Genomic DNA, 19216 nt, shown 5'->3' with positions numbered 1-19216 from the left:
AACCACTTCTATTAAAAAGCTTTAAGCTATACTCAAAACCAACTTTTATATGAGAAAAGAAAAGAAGAAAAGGAAAGGGTCCTACCTGATATAAAATATATAGCGATAAAGAAAGAAAAATAAGGAATATAATAAATAAATATTGGCACTTAATAAGAAATGACAAGGATTTAAAAACAATATGGCCATCGGTACCATCTAGTCAGCCGAGTACCAAGAGGTCGTATGCCAATTTTATGTGTTCCCGAGAAAATCAAGTTTTAAAATTTAATTTGTAAAGACTTTCTGCCAGAATGTGCGACTAATTTTTGAAATATTTTTAAAAGTTGTAACATTCTTAAAACTAGATTTGTTAGACACATACCCATCAGTTGTTAAATATTTATCAATAATAAACAGAAGAAATACAAAGTGTGAACGTACAGTCTCTTGGTTCTCAGCTGACGAACTGTTATTTTAACCAACACAAAACCGATAAAAAATATACTTTTTCGAACAGCACATAAAAACTAATCATAGACAATTTTTACACTAGCTGTTCAATTATATATATATATATATATATATATATATATATATATATATATATATATATATATATATATATATATATATATATATATATATATATATATATATACGGTCAACAATTAAATTATCACTTTTGTTGGCTTCTTGGACATTTTTATAAGGATATTTTAGTTGTCTGACTATTCTAAATTTTGTAGTTGTGTTAATAATACTTTAGGTTAACAGCGTTTTTATTGTTTGCAATAATATATTTTTTTTCCATATTTACTTTAGTTTTTATATATATATATATATATATATATATATATATATATATATATATATATATATATATATATATATATATATATACATACATATATATATACATACATATATATATACATATATATATACATATATATATACATATATATATATATATATATACATATATATATATATATATACATATATATATATATATACATATATATATATACATATATATATATATATATATATATATATATATATATATATATATATATATATATATATAATATATATATATATATATATATTTGATGATTAGACATTCTTCCTGATGAACCTGCTGATGGAGAAATAATTTGTTGAAGAAAAGTCAAGATAAATGTTTTTACTAATTTAACTTATTATTGCTAACATAATTTATATACATATATTTTTTCCATATATATACTTTTTTTCTCTAATGGTCTAGTTGTTATTAAAAATGGTTTGCTTATATTGGTATAACAGTTTCACCTCATTTTAATCCATTTAATATTATGTTTAATTTTTTTGTGTTTTTTTACCATATTTCATTGTAGTGACTTTATTTGTTGTTTTTGTTGTTTTTACTATATTTTATTTAAACTTCATTTATCTTTCTAAGATTAAAAAAAAAAAAAAAAAAAAAAATTTTTTTTAAATTGGGTTTTAATGATACACTTACTTGTTTATAATTTGATTTTAAAACTAGTTACCGTTGTTCATTATGTAATACTTTTGAATAGTGAAATTCAATCTATATATCTTTGACAGCATCAGGTGTTTATAAACTTTGTATGGTCCCCCCCCCCCTAACATAGATTTACATAGATTTCTCTATCTTATTGGCTTGAGTGTATTTTTCCAAAAAGTACCAGTGATTAGTCATGGTTTTAATAAAGTTTTATGTTATAGCATTTTTTACATTTGCCGTGCCATGTAATACTTTGAGTTTTTTCTATTAGAACTTATTACTAAAGTGTTTCTTATTTTTTATTTATATATTTCAACCAATTTTTGACCAGTGATATAGTAAATGCTTATTTTGACTTTTTATTTTTGTGTAATAAATTTAATATTTTGATTTAATTACTTTTCATTTTATCATGTTATTTGATATTGAATTCACATTTCTTACTTTCCATAATAGTTCATTAAAAATATTAGTGCTTTACAAATTTGGGTGTAGTTAAGTTTTTGGCTGTTTGAAGTGGAGTCCTTTTTTAAGAGCAGGCATAAATTGAAGGGTAAAACATAAATGGTGATGATGTTTATCTGACGGGATAAATTAGATAATATGGTGCTGAGCCTTTTTAAAATGACAGTATTAATAAACGCAATTCTGAGGAGAAGTTTATTAGGACCACTACATAAATTATTATAAGGGGGTCCAAAATTAACTTTCTTTGGATTTTGTGTAGTTTAACCACTTTTTCTTGATTAATTTTTTATGCTGATTTCGAATTACTTAAAACTTTTTTTTATGATAAATATTTGTCCTTCTACTTCAACTTCAATAAAAGTGGTTATTTTGACAAAATAACCACTTGTTAAATTAAATGATAAAAATGGTAAATACTTTTCTTTTCATTTTATAAATAAAATACGTAATCATTGAGTGTGCATAGCTTTTCATTGCATATACATGCAACAGAAAATTATGCATTATACATGAAAAAACTCCATATAAGAAACAATTTGTAGCAACTACTATTGAAAATACAAAATAACTTTATTTAGCTGTGGTGCAGTGATTTAAGTTCTTTGTCAGAATCAAGAGGTCTGAGGTTGGTTGTTGGCTCTGACCAGGTAAGGATGTGTAAACTTCCTAGTTAAATTGCTCTTCCATATTGCTTTGTGATAAGGTCTTCTTGGAGCACAAATTAAAAAAAAAAAAAGCCATTGTAGGTGATTGTGGATTGTTGTCAGAACTTTCCAAGTTAAGTAGAAACTTTAAATTATTAGCTTATTCTTCTGTAGACATCTTTTTATCTTTTTTCTTTGTAGACATCTTTAGACATCTTTTTCCAAGTTAAGTAGAAACTTTAAATTATTAGCTTATTCTTCTGTAAACAGCTTTTTATTTTATTATCAATAATTATAATTTTAAATAAAATGGATCTCTGTTGCAATGATCTACTATTTTTGATTATTCCTAAAATAAACATCCCATTCATCAACTGTTTTTGACATTTAATATATATTTCTGTTTTTCAATACATTTACTGACATCTGATTTGCATGCAAATGGGCTGCTATGTAATTTCAAACAAGCTAAGATATAATATCTCTTGGACGTCTAATGTAAAGTTTACAGTTTTTTTTTTTGCTAATCTGCTCTGTCACTGGTTTCAACTGTATTTTACATTTTTAAATTTTTTAACAATGAGAAACATTTACTGAAATATTTCTAAATTACCTAAATCTTGATTTCACAATGGCTTGGATATTTAAGTATATTATCACAAGAAATTTTTACAATCAACATTATTTCTGAATTCGATTTTAATGATTTCCATGCTGACGCTTAAGTTCAATGTTATTTGTGATTGTTTAATAAATTGCAAAAATTTTGATTTATTTGTTTACTAGTTTATGATTTAATTATTAGTTTGTTAGTTCTTGTTGAAATATTTTTCATTTTAATCAAAATTCAGTTAACAAAATTAATCACAAAGTATTTTCTAGCGAAGTAAATCAAAACAAATTTTTACACTACATAAGACTTATTTGTTTTGTTTTACCAATAAAACTTCTGTTGACTATGATTTGTATATAAGCTTTTTCTTCTTAATATATATATATATATATATATATATATATATATATATATATATATATATATATATATATATATATATATATATATATATATATATATATATATATATATATATATATGTATGTATATGTGTATGTATATGTGTGTGTATATATATATATATATTTTTTCGAACATCGCATTAGCAATAAATTTGTAAAAATTTAAATAAAAATCACAATATTTTTTATTCTTGACATGTTTTGTAGTCATATTACATTTTCAAAAGATTTAATTTACAATTAAAACTCTGGTAAATAAATTTAAACCTGAAGACAATACAGAGAAAAAATTAACGGACAAATAAACTTGTTACAAACCAATTAAAAATTATATTACAAATTATAACAAAATAAACTTCCTAATATTAAAATATTAATAATAATAATAATAATAATATAGTAAGTTAGATAAATTTATAATATAATGAGATGTTTGGTTATTTAAAGAAGGATTTTCCCATTTAATATGAAGTGCTTCTTTTATTTTTAATTTGTTAATGGTAGAGGCAGTATCTAAAATCTGAAAGCAATCATAATTAGTTAGTGTTTTACAATTAATGGATGAATTTAAATGTTTAAAAATATGCGATTGCTTGTCACTCGTAAGGTGCACATTTATCTGTGTTGTCAAATGTCTGGAGGTTTCTCCAATATAACTGGCGTTACAGCCAGCACAAGAAAATTTGTAGACAACGTTAGATTTAAGCATCTTAGGAGGTGGATCTTTTATGCAAAAATTGTTAATTAATTTATCGGTTGTGAATATAAATTTGATTATTACATTTTTACAATACTTTTTAATAATTTTATCAATTTTAGTTTTAGTGAAGTTTGAGTAAAATCCAATAAATGGAAGCTTCAAATATCTTATATTAGTATTATCAACAGTATTTATAACAGGTGGATTAATTTTCTTTTCAACATATAATTTAATTTCAGTGTCGATAACTTTTTGCGGAAATTGATTATTTTTTAAAACTAAAGAAAGATTTTTTATATTCTTATCAAATCCAAACCATGTGTTGTTAATTTTATATGTTCGATCAATCAAGCAACGTATAAGACCAGTTTTGTAACATGAAGGGACAAACTAAAGAAATTTTGTAAAAGACCCGTGTAGGTTTTTTTGTGATAAACTGATGTAGAGAGTGAATTAAACTTATTAATAAGAACATCCAAAAATGGAATTTGGTTGTCTTTTTCTTTTTCCATAGTAAATCTTAAGTTTTTGTGTTGTCTATTGAGAATGTTAAAAGAATTCTTGCGCTTCAAACTCTGAATTAAAAATTGCTATTATGTCATCCACATAACGTTTATAAAAAATTGGTAAGGAGGATGAGCAATTATTAACCCACGTTTGTTCATGAAAACCGATAAACATATTAGCTAAAATTGGTGCTAAAGGAGAACCCATTGCAACGCCATCTAATTGATCATAAAATTTTCTGTTAAATAAGAAATGAGAACCTGACGTTGAAATTTGAAGTAATTTTTTGAAATGAGTTTTAGAAAAATATTTTGAGTGAGAATAATAATAATATAATAATTGCTTTCAGATTTTAGATACTGCCTCTACCATTAACAAATTAAAAATAAAAGAAGCACTTCATATTAAATGGGAAAATCCTTCTTTAAATAAACAAACATCTCATTATATTATAAATTTATCCAACTTACTATATTATTATTATTATTATTAATATTTTAATATTAGGAAGTTTATTTTGTCATAATTTGTAATATAATTTTTAATTGGTTTGTAACAAGTTTATTTGTCCGTTAATTTTTTCTCTGTATTGTCTTCAGGTTTAAATTTATTTACCAGAGTTTTAATTGTAAATTAAATCTTTTGAAAATGTAGTATGACTACGAAACATGTCAAGAATAAAAAATAGTGTGATTTATATAAATATATATATATATATATATATATATATATATATATATATATATATATATATTTGTATATATATATATATATACACAGGGTGTTAGCTAGCTAAATGGTGCCACGTATATATATAATATTGGCGGAATTCCCAATGGGCTTTAAATTCTCAAAAGTCAATAACTTTTTTTTTTAAGAGTGTTTTTTTGAGTTTTTTAGGACCTTTTCTAGAAAATTCCCAACGTTTTCTAGAACAACGATAAAAATTCCCAATACGGCAAAAACATGGTATAAAATTTATTTCTGGCTAATGCCCTGATATATACACAAATATATATATACAAATATATATATATATATATATTTATATATATATATATATATATATATATATATATATATATATATATATATATACATACAAATATATATATATATATACAAATATATATAAATTAAGATGTATATATAAATACCAATATATATAAATATTACAAAATATTTAAACTATAATAAAATATATAGTTCAATTATTATTAAAATATAAAAACACACAGTATTATATTTAAGTAAAATAAATCAAAAGTAGTGAGCATGATAAAGTGAAGCAACATTGAAATCATAAAAAATTGAGCTATTTGCCACTGAGAGTTCCATGCTGTAGCAGAATTGAGATCCTTTTCAAATTCAAATGCCCCCTCCAAGCAATGAGAGAATGTTTTCTTCTTATCAAGACAAGAAGAAATGGTAGTATAATCAGCAACAATGCCACTTTATATGTGAGAATTTCTGAGATCCTTAATGTAAATTAAAAAAAGTACCCTCTGAAGTTACAGGAACCCCTCTGAAGTTATAGGAAATAAACAAGAGTGCTGTCCAATAAAGATAACTTTTACACCACAATTGTTAAGGAAGGTTTCAATAATCTTAAAATGCTACTTGATATACTGTAAGAAGAATGCTTAAGGAAAAGACTAGCCAAAATATATCAAAGGCTTTAGAAATGTTGAGAGAGATAACCATAAACTTTCCACAATTACCTAATGCATGATAAAACCTATCAGTTATTACCATTAACAAATCAGCAGTAGAAAAGATCAAAATCCATATTGATGATCAGAAAGTAAGTTATTAGATTCTAGATAAGAGATTAAGTGTTTGTTAATTAGACTCAAATACCTTGCTTATGATCCTAAGATGACAAGACGACGTAAGACGACAAGAACGTAACACTGAACAATAAAGACAACGAACAAATGACATAGACAACATTGACAACAAACAAACAATGTAGACAACAAACACACAACATAGACAACTAAGAACAAAACAACAAACAAAGTAAGACTATGTAAGAAGACGACAATCTAAGACAACATAACTAAATGTAAGACAAATGAGACAGTATTGGCCAAGTAAGATCGCTCTCCAGAATATTTATAAAAAGGGATAAAAGATGCAGTTTCCAGCAGGCTAAAAAGTATAGACAACAGCTCCAAAGAACACTTCTGCTAGACTATTACAAGTATGTTTTCTGGACAAATAAATTGTAGAAGAGTCTAAGCAGAAAATTACTTTAGATACAGAATTTAGACTGAGATAAATGTCAAGCAATGGATCCACCTGTTTATCGGCTATATCAGGTAGGATGTGATTAGTGGAATCAAGAGATGAGTTTGACAAAAAATTCTTAGCCAACGATTCAGCTTTGTTTTTAGGTGAGGAAACAAAATTTGAACCGTGCAACAGAAGTTGAATAACAGATTTGCCCTTATTATAGACACTGTTAAAGATTCTCCAGAAGTCTCAGTAACTTTTGAGATGATCAGATTTTGCGACCTGAGAACTTCATCTTTGACGTTAGACAAAACATTTTCAGAATAGTTTTTAGCCATAGTAAACAGACATTTGTTGTTTGGAGAATTGTTTTCATGATAGATATGGATATAATGGTTACAATTTGAAATTGTAGCAGCACAATGAGAGAAAAACCATGGAGAAAAGTGAGGTTTGACTTGAAAACATTGAGAAGGAATAAAAGATTCAATGACAACCTAAATCCAAAAAGTTACATAAGAAGCACATTTGTCAGCAGGAAGATTCTACTCGAGATAAATTTCAACTCGAGTGCCATAACGAAAAAAATCACGGAAAGAGTCCCAGTCACCTTTAAGGTAGTTGTAAGAGGTACAATAATAAGAGTAATAATAGAGAATAATAGAATAATAGAGGGATTCTGACGATGAAGAATAAGATAATAGTTTTAGAGAGATAAGAAACACAAAAGGTGAATGTGGAAAAACTGAGGACTGACTAGAATCAGAAACAACACATAAGTCGAGTAGAGAAGATAAATGATTCAGCTTGTCTGGTAAGAGAGTTAGAAAGTTTACTGTTTGTGTCAGAGATTGAGGAAGACAAATGTTGTGGGCCTTAACGCCTGCAGAATCACTGACACTAGAACCAAGCTATTCAGTGTGATAACCATTAAGGTCACCAACAACAACTATATTGGCTGAAGAACAAAGAGTAAGGGCTTGGTCAGTTTGATTAGAAGTAACATTGAAAAGAGTGCAGTCTTGAGATGAAGGAGAGCGATATAGAACACAGAGAAAGGTAATAAAGTGAAGTAGTGCTAAACGAAAACACATAAAAGAGTAGCTTGCGGATTCAAACCTAGTTCCTAGTACTTCCTGTGAAAAGGGTGAATTCCTACAAATGTAAATGCCCAGGCCAAACATTTGACTTTTGGAGTTGTTATAAATTAAAGGAAGATAACCATCAACACTAAGATTACTTAAATAAGTCTCACAAAAGAGCAAGTAGGTCTGACGAACTTTTCAAAACTCAACAGAAGAAAAATTGCTTTGAAGACTACAAATATTAGTTAATGATAGATCTATAGATACAGAACTTATAGAATTTAGTGATGATGATGGTTTTTGTGTTTCATCGTTTTTGGTACTTTTTTACCCATTTTTGAATTTGTTAAAAAACTTCACTTAAAGCTATACTTATACTGCTAATACTTAAAGCTTTATTCATGTTTTTAACTCATAGCTTAACTGACACAATCATATATAGTGCATTTAACTCTAAGCAATAATAATAGCAATAGTCATTATATGCTAATCAACCTAAAGTCATAAGGATTGGCCTTATGTGGCCTTATCAATGCGCACCAAAAGCACTAACAAAGATGCCTCAATCTTATATTACACAATTATTAAATATTTTTACTGCTGATAATATCTCTATAAAAGATCCAGTCTGTTAAAAGTGTGGTCAATTTGTGCCTATGGGATACTTATAATAATATTGAAATTAGCATTATAACAATACTTTTAAAATTTATCTATTTTAATTTAATGTTGAAAAGAAACTATAAAAAGTTTTATACTGATCTAAAAAAGTTAAAGTATAACACAACGCCATCTTTGTACAAAAAAAGTGCATCAAACTTTTATGGAAAAAATTAGTTTTACAGAAAAAATCTACAATCATGTGATCCTGTAGCAAATCTCCCTTCTATCTCACCAGAATTGCAATGCATACTTGGTTGCAGTCCAGTGTGCTTTTTTATTTTAATAAGAAAATTGTCTTTTGCACTATGTATTGGTCACTGAGTGGTCCAGATTTATATCTTAAAGTCTACAATCACTTATAATTGATAGTAAAATTAGGATTAGACATAAATTTGGAACCATTTAAAAATGGATTTATAAATAAAATTTTAAATATTAGTAATGTATGTGCTAAAATTATAAAGTTGAATTTTCTTATTCCAGCTAATTAACTAATCATATTATAAAGCAGTCCCAGGCCACCTGATGATTGTGTGTTTCTAAACAGGCCATCGACCATATCACAACTTTCTTTTCTGTTTATTTCAACAAACTATTGTAATTTTAATATAAGAATTAAGTTATATGTTTTTGTTTGATAATTTGATGCGATCTTATAATCTGGCAATCTAATAATAGTTAAACCTTATGTTATTTTTCTGTACAATACAAAAGTAACGGAAAAGAAGTTAAACTATTTCAATCTTTTTTTTAGAAAATTGTATTGAAAATGCATTAAACTGCCTGTTAAATAGCAAAATAAAATTGTTTGAAATAGTAGTAGCATATTTATTTATACTTAATATTTAAAATATGATACCTGATTTTTTTTTTAATTATTATTAATTTTTTGTTCTTTCCTTAAATGTTTTACAATATTAGTAGTTTTACAATTATAATAATTTCAATAAGATTAAAATATTTATACATATATAAAATACAATTTAAAAAATTTCAATAGAATGATTACAAGATTAGTTAAGTTTGAAAGAGAAACAATGCGAGATCTCGTAGAAGACTTTAGGGTCTTGTCGACAAGAACCGCATTGTTTTTCAACTACATTGTTACATTTATTGTGTTAAATATATATATTCTCGTCGAAAGTAAAAATAAATAAACGTAAATGATATATAATATTTATATATGTAAAAACTAAGAATTGAATTTTAAAAATTTTACTTAATAAAAATTAAAAATGTAAGAGTAAGTTATCGATAGATAAATTTATCTGTTTAAGTTTTCTTTTGAATGTGTTGTTATTCCACTCTTGAGTAAAATCAAAATATTTCAAAACTATTCTGTTCCATAAAAATTCGAGGAGATATTTATGGAACAAAATAGTTTTGAAATATTTTGATTTTAAAAGATACAAGATCTACCATATGTACGCAAAAAAGGTTGTTGGATAAAGTTTTCATTTCGAAGATCTAATTTTTTTTTTTTTTATGTAAGTACAAATTATAAAAAGGTTAAGGGGAAGTGTTAGTTTTACATTTATACATAAAGCAAAGAATATTATATACATTAGGTTGATATACATTAAAATATTCATTTTAAGTAAAAGACTTGAGTAAAACGGTCTTTAAAGTTTATAAGACAAGCAATATGCTTCTGTTGCCAATAAAGAACGTCTTGTGTACTTTTATTTACACCACCCCATGCAGGATTAGCATAATTAATATGGCAAAGAATAAATGAGTAATATAATTGAACTAAAATATATTTATTTAAAAAAGGTGATTTGTATAGCATTGCTATACTTCTAGCAATTTTATTGTTTAGGTTGTTAACATGATTTTTTCATGTGAGGTTTTCATCAATGTAAACAACCGAGAAATTAGTAACTTTAGCTCTCTTTATTTCAGTATTATTAATATACAAGGAAGGTATATTTGAAAAAGATTTTTTTTTTTGAAGCTGGGTAAAAGATGACCCATTTAGTTTTTTTGATATTTATTGATAGTTTGTTTGACTTAAACCATTTAGATATTTCAATGATCTCACTATTCATTTAGTTGAATAATGTTAGTAAGTTATTGTCAGTTAAATAAAGATTTGTGACATCGGCAAAATTGTTGTCAAATTTGTTGCTTTGTAGAGATCATTAACATAAATTAAAAAAAGCAAAGGTCCTAGTATGGATCCGTTTGGAACTCTGCATGATATATTTAATAAATTTGATGATAAGATTGAATCTATTTTAACAAATAGTTTCTGATTTTTTAAATAGTTTTTTTAATAATAATACATTGCCTGTGATTCTATAGTTGTAGTTTTTTAAAAAGAATTTTGTGATCAATAGTTTCAAAAGCATTTGATTAGTCTATAAAGATGCCTAGAGTATATTGTGATTTTTCAAATGAATTTGCAATACTTCTAGTAAGTTGAAGTATTGCATGTTCAGCAGAACTATTTTTTTTGAATCCAAATTGATTTTTGTATAATATTTTATTTATAGTTAGATGGTTATATATTTTACTATACATAATTTTTTCCAAAACTTTTGAAAAAACCGGGAGAACTGAAAATGGACGATTGGGGGAGTTATTGAATTTAGTTAGTTCACCTTCTTTAAAGATTGGAGTAACTCTAGCTATTTTGAGAGCATATGGAAATATTGCTTGTATAATTGAGCAACTAAAAAATTTTAAAAGAATATTTTTAATGATGTCATAAGAACCAATAATAATATTTCCATTGATATCGTCTGGTTCAACCGCTTTATTAAGTTTATTCATTTTGTAGGCCAATTCAATTTTTTCAAATGTTGTTTAAATTAAGACTAATTAATTTAAATTAAGATCAAGTTTTTCATTAAGTTCAAAGTCATTAGTTTGAAGAAAACTTGTTAATTCAATTTAATGTTATTTTGTTGAATTGAATCCATTTTAGAATTTTTATATTTCAATAATTTTAAAATTAAGGAGTTTTTCTTAATTAATTGAGTGTTATTAACTCATTATAAACTACTTTTGCATACTTGCCTTTCAATCGTAACTCCTTTGCTTCAGTGAACAGATTTTTTCTTATTTGTATCGCTTGTTCACAAAAATCTTTGTTGACAATATCGTGCTTTCATCTTTATAGTTCAAAAACTTTATTACAATTGTTCTATTTCTTCTTTTTTCGCTAAATTCTTTTCTTCCAACTCGATGTGCTTTTTCGATTTTGATTTTTCATTTATTCCGAGCTTTGCTTTCACAAAGTTCTTCACTTTACTCTCCATGTCTTGCCAATTTTTGTTTTCATTTTCCTCAAGTCCATTCATTCTTAAGTTGTTTTGGCGATTTCTATCTTCGGCAACTTCTATCTTCTAATTCTTAAGATATTTTCAAGCATTGCAAAGCTTCCTAATTAAAAGATGTTTATGTCTATTTCAAATGAGTGTTTTGTAATTGTGGTGATTGAAGCTTGGGACCAAAAATACCTTAAAAAGCCTAAAGCCAAAATGTAAGGGCAATAAGTTTATATAATAGTATGTAAACTTATATAGTTTTTCTGTTTTATCAGTTTTGTAAAAGATTTTTTTTACTTGGAAAAACACAGTTCAGTGATTTAAGCCACCTCTTCATAAAAAATATCTTTTAATACTTGTGAGCGTATAGATAAATTTATTATTTGTTTACAAACTAAGTAATGATAAATGATAGTTATTGAATTACAGGATAACCTTTGCCTCCAACACCGACTTTCTTTATCAAAAATGTGTGAAGTTATTATTTATCATAATAGAAACATAAAAACAAAAGCAATATAAATTTTAAACATCAAAAAGAATAGTTTAAATACATTAATACATTATAAGACTTTAGTACACATTTCTGGTTATCTTTAATTTGAAATTGGTTAAAAAGTGATACATATAATAAGAATCGTGCATATCTCAATGATTTACATAGAAGTTACTTACAAAACCAACTGACATAATAAGTCAATTTACTTTTTTTTATAATGTACTTTTTATTCCACATGATCTGATTTGCCAGTTTGTTATCTATCTTACTAATTTCAATCGATTGACAATTTCATGCTTTTGGGTTTATTTAAGAATATGTCTTTTATGAAAAATTGTAAAATTTTGTCAAACATTTTTTCAAACAAACTGTTAAAAACTGTAGGATTAAATTATAAAATTGTGTTGTTTTGATGTATGACTTTAAAAATTCTTTTTAAATAAAAATGTTTCAATCAAAATCTTTTTTGCTCAATATATATAAAGTGATTCTTCCTTGAAGATTTTTATTTAGCAAGTTAAAAATAAATTTATTTGTTAAGTTATTTAAACAAAAATAACCTAAAATATAGTGATATCTAAACCAGTCTCCATATTTTAAATCATGCCTCTCCTAAGTGAGCCAGAATACACCAAAAGTTAGCAAAAATAGAAAACATCTACATATAGTCATATTGTAAATCTAAACATATGATTTTGGGGTCAGGTAATCCATTTCTAACAATGAAATTAAAAAACGTATCTAAATTTAAGAGATCTGAAGTATGTAGTAAAGTTGATGAAGGGTTCTCATTAATCTACAGAATCTCAGCTGTAGCAATTTAAGATGGTTGAAGTGGTACCAAGCAAGTCAGGAATAGATTTTCCTCAACAGATACAACTTCACGAGTACAATCTGCAGTTAAACTTCTATAATACTTTTTGTTGTATGGTTTAATATATCTTGATATCCAAGTTCAGTTTGAGTAGTCCTCTACATATATTCTACAGTACTCCTTTGCCTCTACATACTGATTTATATAAGAGATACATTTTGCTGGATTCTTTTCCTAGGCTCCATTGTGCATTGTTTTGTAATCATTATTGGTCAACTTGCACTGTAATAACAGAGCAAGTACTTCATTATTACTATAAGATCTACCCTACTGTACAAGGTACTGCTCCATCTTCTTTACTACTGAGTATTTCCTTTAAGACCTGCCCATACTTTTTTAAATCTGCCATCCACCTTTAGATGCATCATAGCTGCAGACAGCAGCTTAATTTTAGACTATGGGCTGCACAACCTTTCCAATTTCCTTTTCTTTGTTCAATAAGATTCGCCAGATAATTCATCTTTATAAAATTAAATGATCATATGAATCATGGGACTTGAATATCTGTGTTCAGTTTTTTAATACTCTAGTGTTTAAAAGAAATTTGGAAAATTATGAAATCTATAATATAATACTCTCAAGGTCCTATAGTTTCGTACAACTGCCAACCCGTTCTTGTTAAAGAAGACTAAAAAAATGAATAACACCTTAATATCGGCATTTACAACTTCCCATTAACATCAAATACATATAACACTAAATGATTATTATATACATAAATAGTTATTTAATTACCAGGATTAAATGGTGGAGGTGCAGTTTGAATTTTATTCTTAGATTTGACATCACCATTCAACTAGTTCTGAAATTTAACCATAAACAATGTCAGTGTTTGTCTCCTTTATTTCCTGCTCAGCTCATTCGTAAAATCCCTTTTCTTTCCACCTGCTATACTCAAACCCATTAAAATATCCTCAACTTTGCTATCTACTTTAATATTAACCTTCTTTTCTAATAAAGCCTCTAAAAGTTTACAATACAAATCTCGCCACTTCATCATGTTGAAGATGTCAATTAATTTTTTCAATTTCAATAATTGACAGCAGGTAGTTTATTAATTCGGACCAGAAACTATTACATTGGCTTGTGAGGAATAAAAATTAACTAATTAAAACTTTAGCATTTAGGCAGGTTTTTAATATCTATTTAACTATTAAAAACAATCATTTGTCATTTTTTGTTATCAACAATTAATGATTTTGGTGTAACGTAAAAAGCTAAACATGAACTCTTTACAAATTATAAAAAAAAATTTTCTAGCAAAAAAAGTGTGATTTAAAATATAAAATTATATCTATTATTTAATTAATATATGGCATCGTAAAATAATTTTTAATTTAATTTTTTTAAATTTAGCATTTATAGTCAATCTTTGACAACTTGCAGTGACGGAGTAGGAAAGGATATTCAATAAATAAGACAGATATTGTTTTTGATAAGTGTTGATTAAATGCTTTTAAGTTAATTTCACCCTAACACTGAAATCCAGTACAACAGTTTTTTTTACAGGGAAAGTTATAAATTACGTAAAAAAAAACTACTAAAAAATTAGAAAAGCTTGTTTTTTGAAATGAATATAAAATTATAAATATGTAAAAATATTTTAAAATTCCACAAGGATAAACCATTTCTAAATGTTACAGCTGTATTTCTAATATTTTTAGATATTTCATGTTTTAATAATTTTTCAATCAATTTAACAAATTTTTCACTTTAAAAGTCTGATGATAAAAAAGAGGTATAGAAAATTGATCAAGTGAATTACAAATAAAAATTCTGCCACTTATGTATGCATGTTGATTGCAACCCTTGGATTTAAGGTCGGCATTTGGCAATGCCAACCTAAAAGTTTTTGAGGCTGGCAAAAATTGCTGACCTTGTTACTATGTTTTATGGTAAAACCTTTGTTTCAAATTTTTTTTGCTGACCCCTAAAAGATTGAGGACAGTAAATTATTTTTCCGACCTCATTTTTCTTAATTGCAAGGGTTGTGATTGTAAACAACTGATAAAGTCAATATACAACCTTTCCTTTTGAGCTTTTTGGTCAACTCTGGCAGATTGTGGGCTTCAGTAATGGTCCTTGGTTTTACTGCATATGCACTTTAAGGATTATTTCTATAATATATTTATATGAAATCACTTTAAGGATGCCCCCTAACTAAAATTAACACAAAAACTAAAAGTTTTTAAAGTTTATTTAGAGCAAAATTAACATGTTTTAATAGAAAACATATGTCAAGTTGAACAAAAAAATTGTTAAATCAAAAATAATTCTAAGGAAAGACTAAACAACTTGAAAACATTAACTCAAGTATAAACTTTAAAATAACCTCCTTTGTACCTCAAATTGTTTAATAATAAAGTACCAATATTTATATAATATCAATGCTAATATAATATAAAATCAAATATTTAATAACATGATTTAAATTTTTTTTTTTTAATTCTGATTCACTCCCAACAAGGCTGCAAGCAACCACTATTAAATTATTAGAAAAATAATAGATTTAAAGAACAAGGAAACTGTTTAATGAAGACTTGAAAAGTTGTAGGCTGTATGAGTCATGAAATGAAAAGAACAATGTTTACACTGTTTAAAGGCTGTATGAGTCATGAAAACATGGGAGAGAGTTCCAAAGAATCCTAATGTGGGGAAAAAAACTAGAAAAAAGTTTTTAGGGCATGCAGGGACAGAATGAGTTTTGCAAAAGAATGTAAGAGAAAAAAAAAAGAATGAATTTAGGCTGGTGGAAGTAAAGATGATAGCTCCTTTGAGAAACAACCATAATAGTATTTGTAGAAAAGAGAAAGAGATGCAACTTTATGACGATGGGAGAGAGGCTCAAGCTTAGTAGATAAAACAATTACTTTTATAATGTGTTTTTGAACCTTGATTAGAGGAGAAAGAGTATGAGTATTTGAAAATATAACTTGTTATTTTTTAAACAAATATTATGAAATGCTATTAAAAAGTCATATAACTTTTAATTACATTTTTAACAACCATAACTTTTTAATTTTTTTGTAAACTTATAAGTGTTCAATAATGACAATAATGGCACAGTACAAAATGTTAACTTTATTAAATATGACATAACTTGTTAACTTTTTATTTAACTTTATTAAATATAATGAAATTTTGGTCAACTTTATTAAATACAACATTTAGCATGCATATTTAGAGATATTCTAGAGAATGAACTTTATATATTTTTCAGTATTAAAAGAAAAGCTTACTATTGAATACATATTAATTAATATGTATTATATTTTAGTTAAAACGGTACACATCCTTTTTTTTTATTTTTTTTTAGTTAATATTTAATAAAGAAAAAATCTTATTTGCAACTGTTACTAAAGAATATTGAAATGATATTACATGAGTTTAGAATGTTACTAACTGTGCCAAATAGAAGCAAAAAAAAAATTAGTGTTCTTTTAAAAATATTTTGAAGCAAAAATAAACAATATCCAATTTTTTTAAAATGTTAATTCACCTCCCCAAGGCTGAGAAGGTCACTACAGTCTAGGAGACTAATTTAGTTGTGGTTACAACTCTTTCTTAACTCTATAACTCCCAAACGACAAATGTGGCTGTTGTGCTGAGTAACAAGTCGAGTGCAATACTACTAGGGACTTGGTGGGGATTGAGCTTGCAACTTCTTGCTTATGAGGCGAGCACTCTATCACTACACCACTATTGCATTTAAGTAATTTAATGCTGTGATCAGTTAAAAAGAATATAGAAGAGTAAGGATCATAGACCTAAAATGATCTCTTTTCTGCAGCTGGAAAACACATAAACATATTACGAACTGTTTTCCATGGCTTGAAAGCACATATATATATATATATATATATATATATATATATATATATATATATATATATATATATATATATATATATATATATATATATATATATATGATACATAGTTGGGCCCTGCGAATCACCTTTTATGCTATCGAATTGAATCAGGCGTTGATTTACAAATTGAGTTGAATCTCAAATCAAATCATCATTTTAAGGATATCTATGTTTTAGTTAAACTTAGATTTCCTCAAAATGCTTATTGGAATCATGATTCAATTCGATTTGCAAACTGCTTCGAATTGTGATTCGATAGCCCTAATATATATATATATATATATATATATATATATATATATATATATATATATATATATATATATATATATTAGGGCCCATTGAATCACAATTCGAAACAGCTCTTGTATATATATATATATATATATATATATATATATATATATATATATATATATATATATATATATATATATATATATATATATATATATATATATTAGGGCCCATCGAATCACAATTCGAAGCAGCTCTCTCTCTCTCTCTCTCTCTCTCTCTCTCTATATATATATATATATGTATATATATATATATATATATATATATATATATATAGACATATATATATATATATATATATATATATATATATATATATATATATATATATATATATATATATATATATATATATATATATATATATATATATATAAATATATATATATATATATATACATATACATATATAGACATGTTTTCTACAGCTGATTGCTTGTTAATAACAGCAGTAATTTTAAAATGTCAAAAAATTATGCATCTGATCTGGTCTTCTGGTCTTATTATGCTTCATAAGCGTCTTCTGGTCTCGTTCTGGTCTTATGATGCTTCATAAGCAAGTGGTTCAAAGTTCGATTCCCACCACATCCCTGGTAGTACCATGCTCAACTTGTTTCTCCACGCAGCAACCTTGTTTGTCAAGACTTTTGTTTCGGAGTTATAGAGTTGAGAGAGGGTTGTAGCTAAAATTAAGTAGCCTCCTCGCCTGTAGTGGCCTCCTCGCCTGTAGTGGCCTCCTCAACCTTGGGGAGGTGAATTAACATAAAATTAAAAAAATGACTTGTTGAACAGAAGGGCTCTTCAGAATTATTGTTCTCCATTTATTTATTAACTGCTACTTTATAGCTTAACTACTATTACCATAACAAATTTTATAAATGCTTCAAAAGTTTTGGATAGGATTTGAGCTAATTTGGAAAAAACAAACAAAAATTTACTTCAAAATTATAAAGTAAATTCACACATACCGGTATATTGTTTCGTTCTAAAATACCATTTTTAATAAAAGCATGAACACAATCAACTGTAATAAACTTTGCCATTAATTTGCAAACCCATGATGGACTGAGGAAAATAATGTCATATAAATCTTCATTTGCACCTTCAAAATAGAGAATAGTACCTAAAAAAAAGAATAACATTTACAAATTTAAATAAGTTTATTATTTTCTATTTTTGTTAATCATTCTTTTAAAACTAATACACTAACAAAAAAGCTTCAAGCAACCACTATTAAGTTACTAGAAATCAAAGTATAATGTTAAAGAGTAAAATGATTGACGGAAGACTTGAAAAATTGTAAGTTGTATGGCTCACCATGAAGATGGTATTAGGAAACCATGCGATTTATGGTATGGGTCAGGAAAACCAAGAAGATGGGAGGGAGTTGCTAAAGCATAGATGTGCAAGAAAAATAAATTGAAAATAAGTTTTTAGAGCATGAAGTGACAGATTCAATAAAAAGATGCAACTTTACTTAATGACAATTCAAAAAAGAATGAGTTTTGGTTGATGAAACTAAAGATGAGAGCTTGTTTGAGCAGCAACCATGATAGTAACTGAATCAGTGTTTTTT

The 19216-nt window shown here is 26.1% G+C and overlaps 1 protein-coding gene across 1 annotated transcript in view; it reads right to left on the bottom strand.

Moving 5' to 3' along the window:
- Nucleotides 1-19216, bottom strand: part of LOC136083628 (leucine-rich repeat serine/threonine-protein kinase 2-like) — an 87861-nt gene that overhangs the window by 21069 nt on the left and 47576 nt on the right. The window contains exon 7 of the mRNA XM_065803108.1: nt 18609-18763. Within this exon, the coding sequence (XP_065659180.1) occupies nt 18609-18763 (155 nt within the window). The remainder of the gene's footprint in view (nt 1-18608; nt 18764-19216) is intronic.

Source organism: Hydra vulgaris, chromosome 08 (genome assembly GCF_038396675.1).
Source record: "Hydra vulgaris chromosome 08, alternate assembly HydraT2T_AEP".
Lineage (NCBI taxonomy): Eukaryota > Metazoa > Cnidaria > Hydrozoa > Anthoathecata > Hydridae > Hydra > Hydra vulgaris.
Note: the sequence above shows the minus strand (reverse complement) of the source record. Positions and strands in the feature narration are given on the sequence as shown.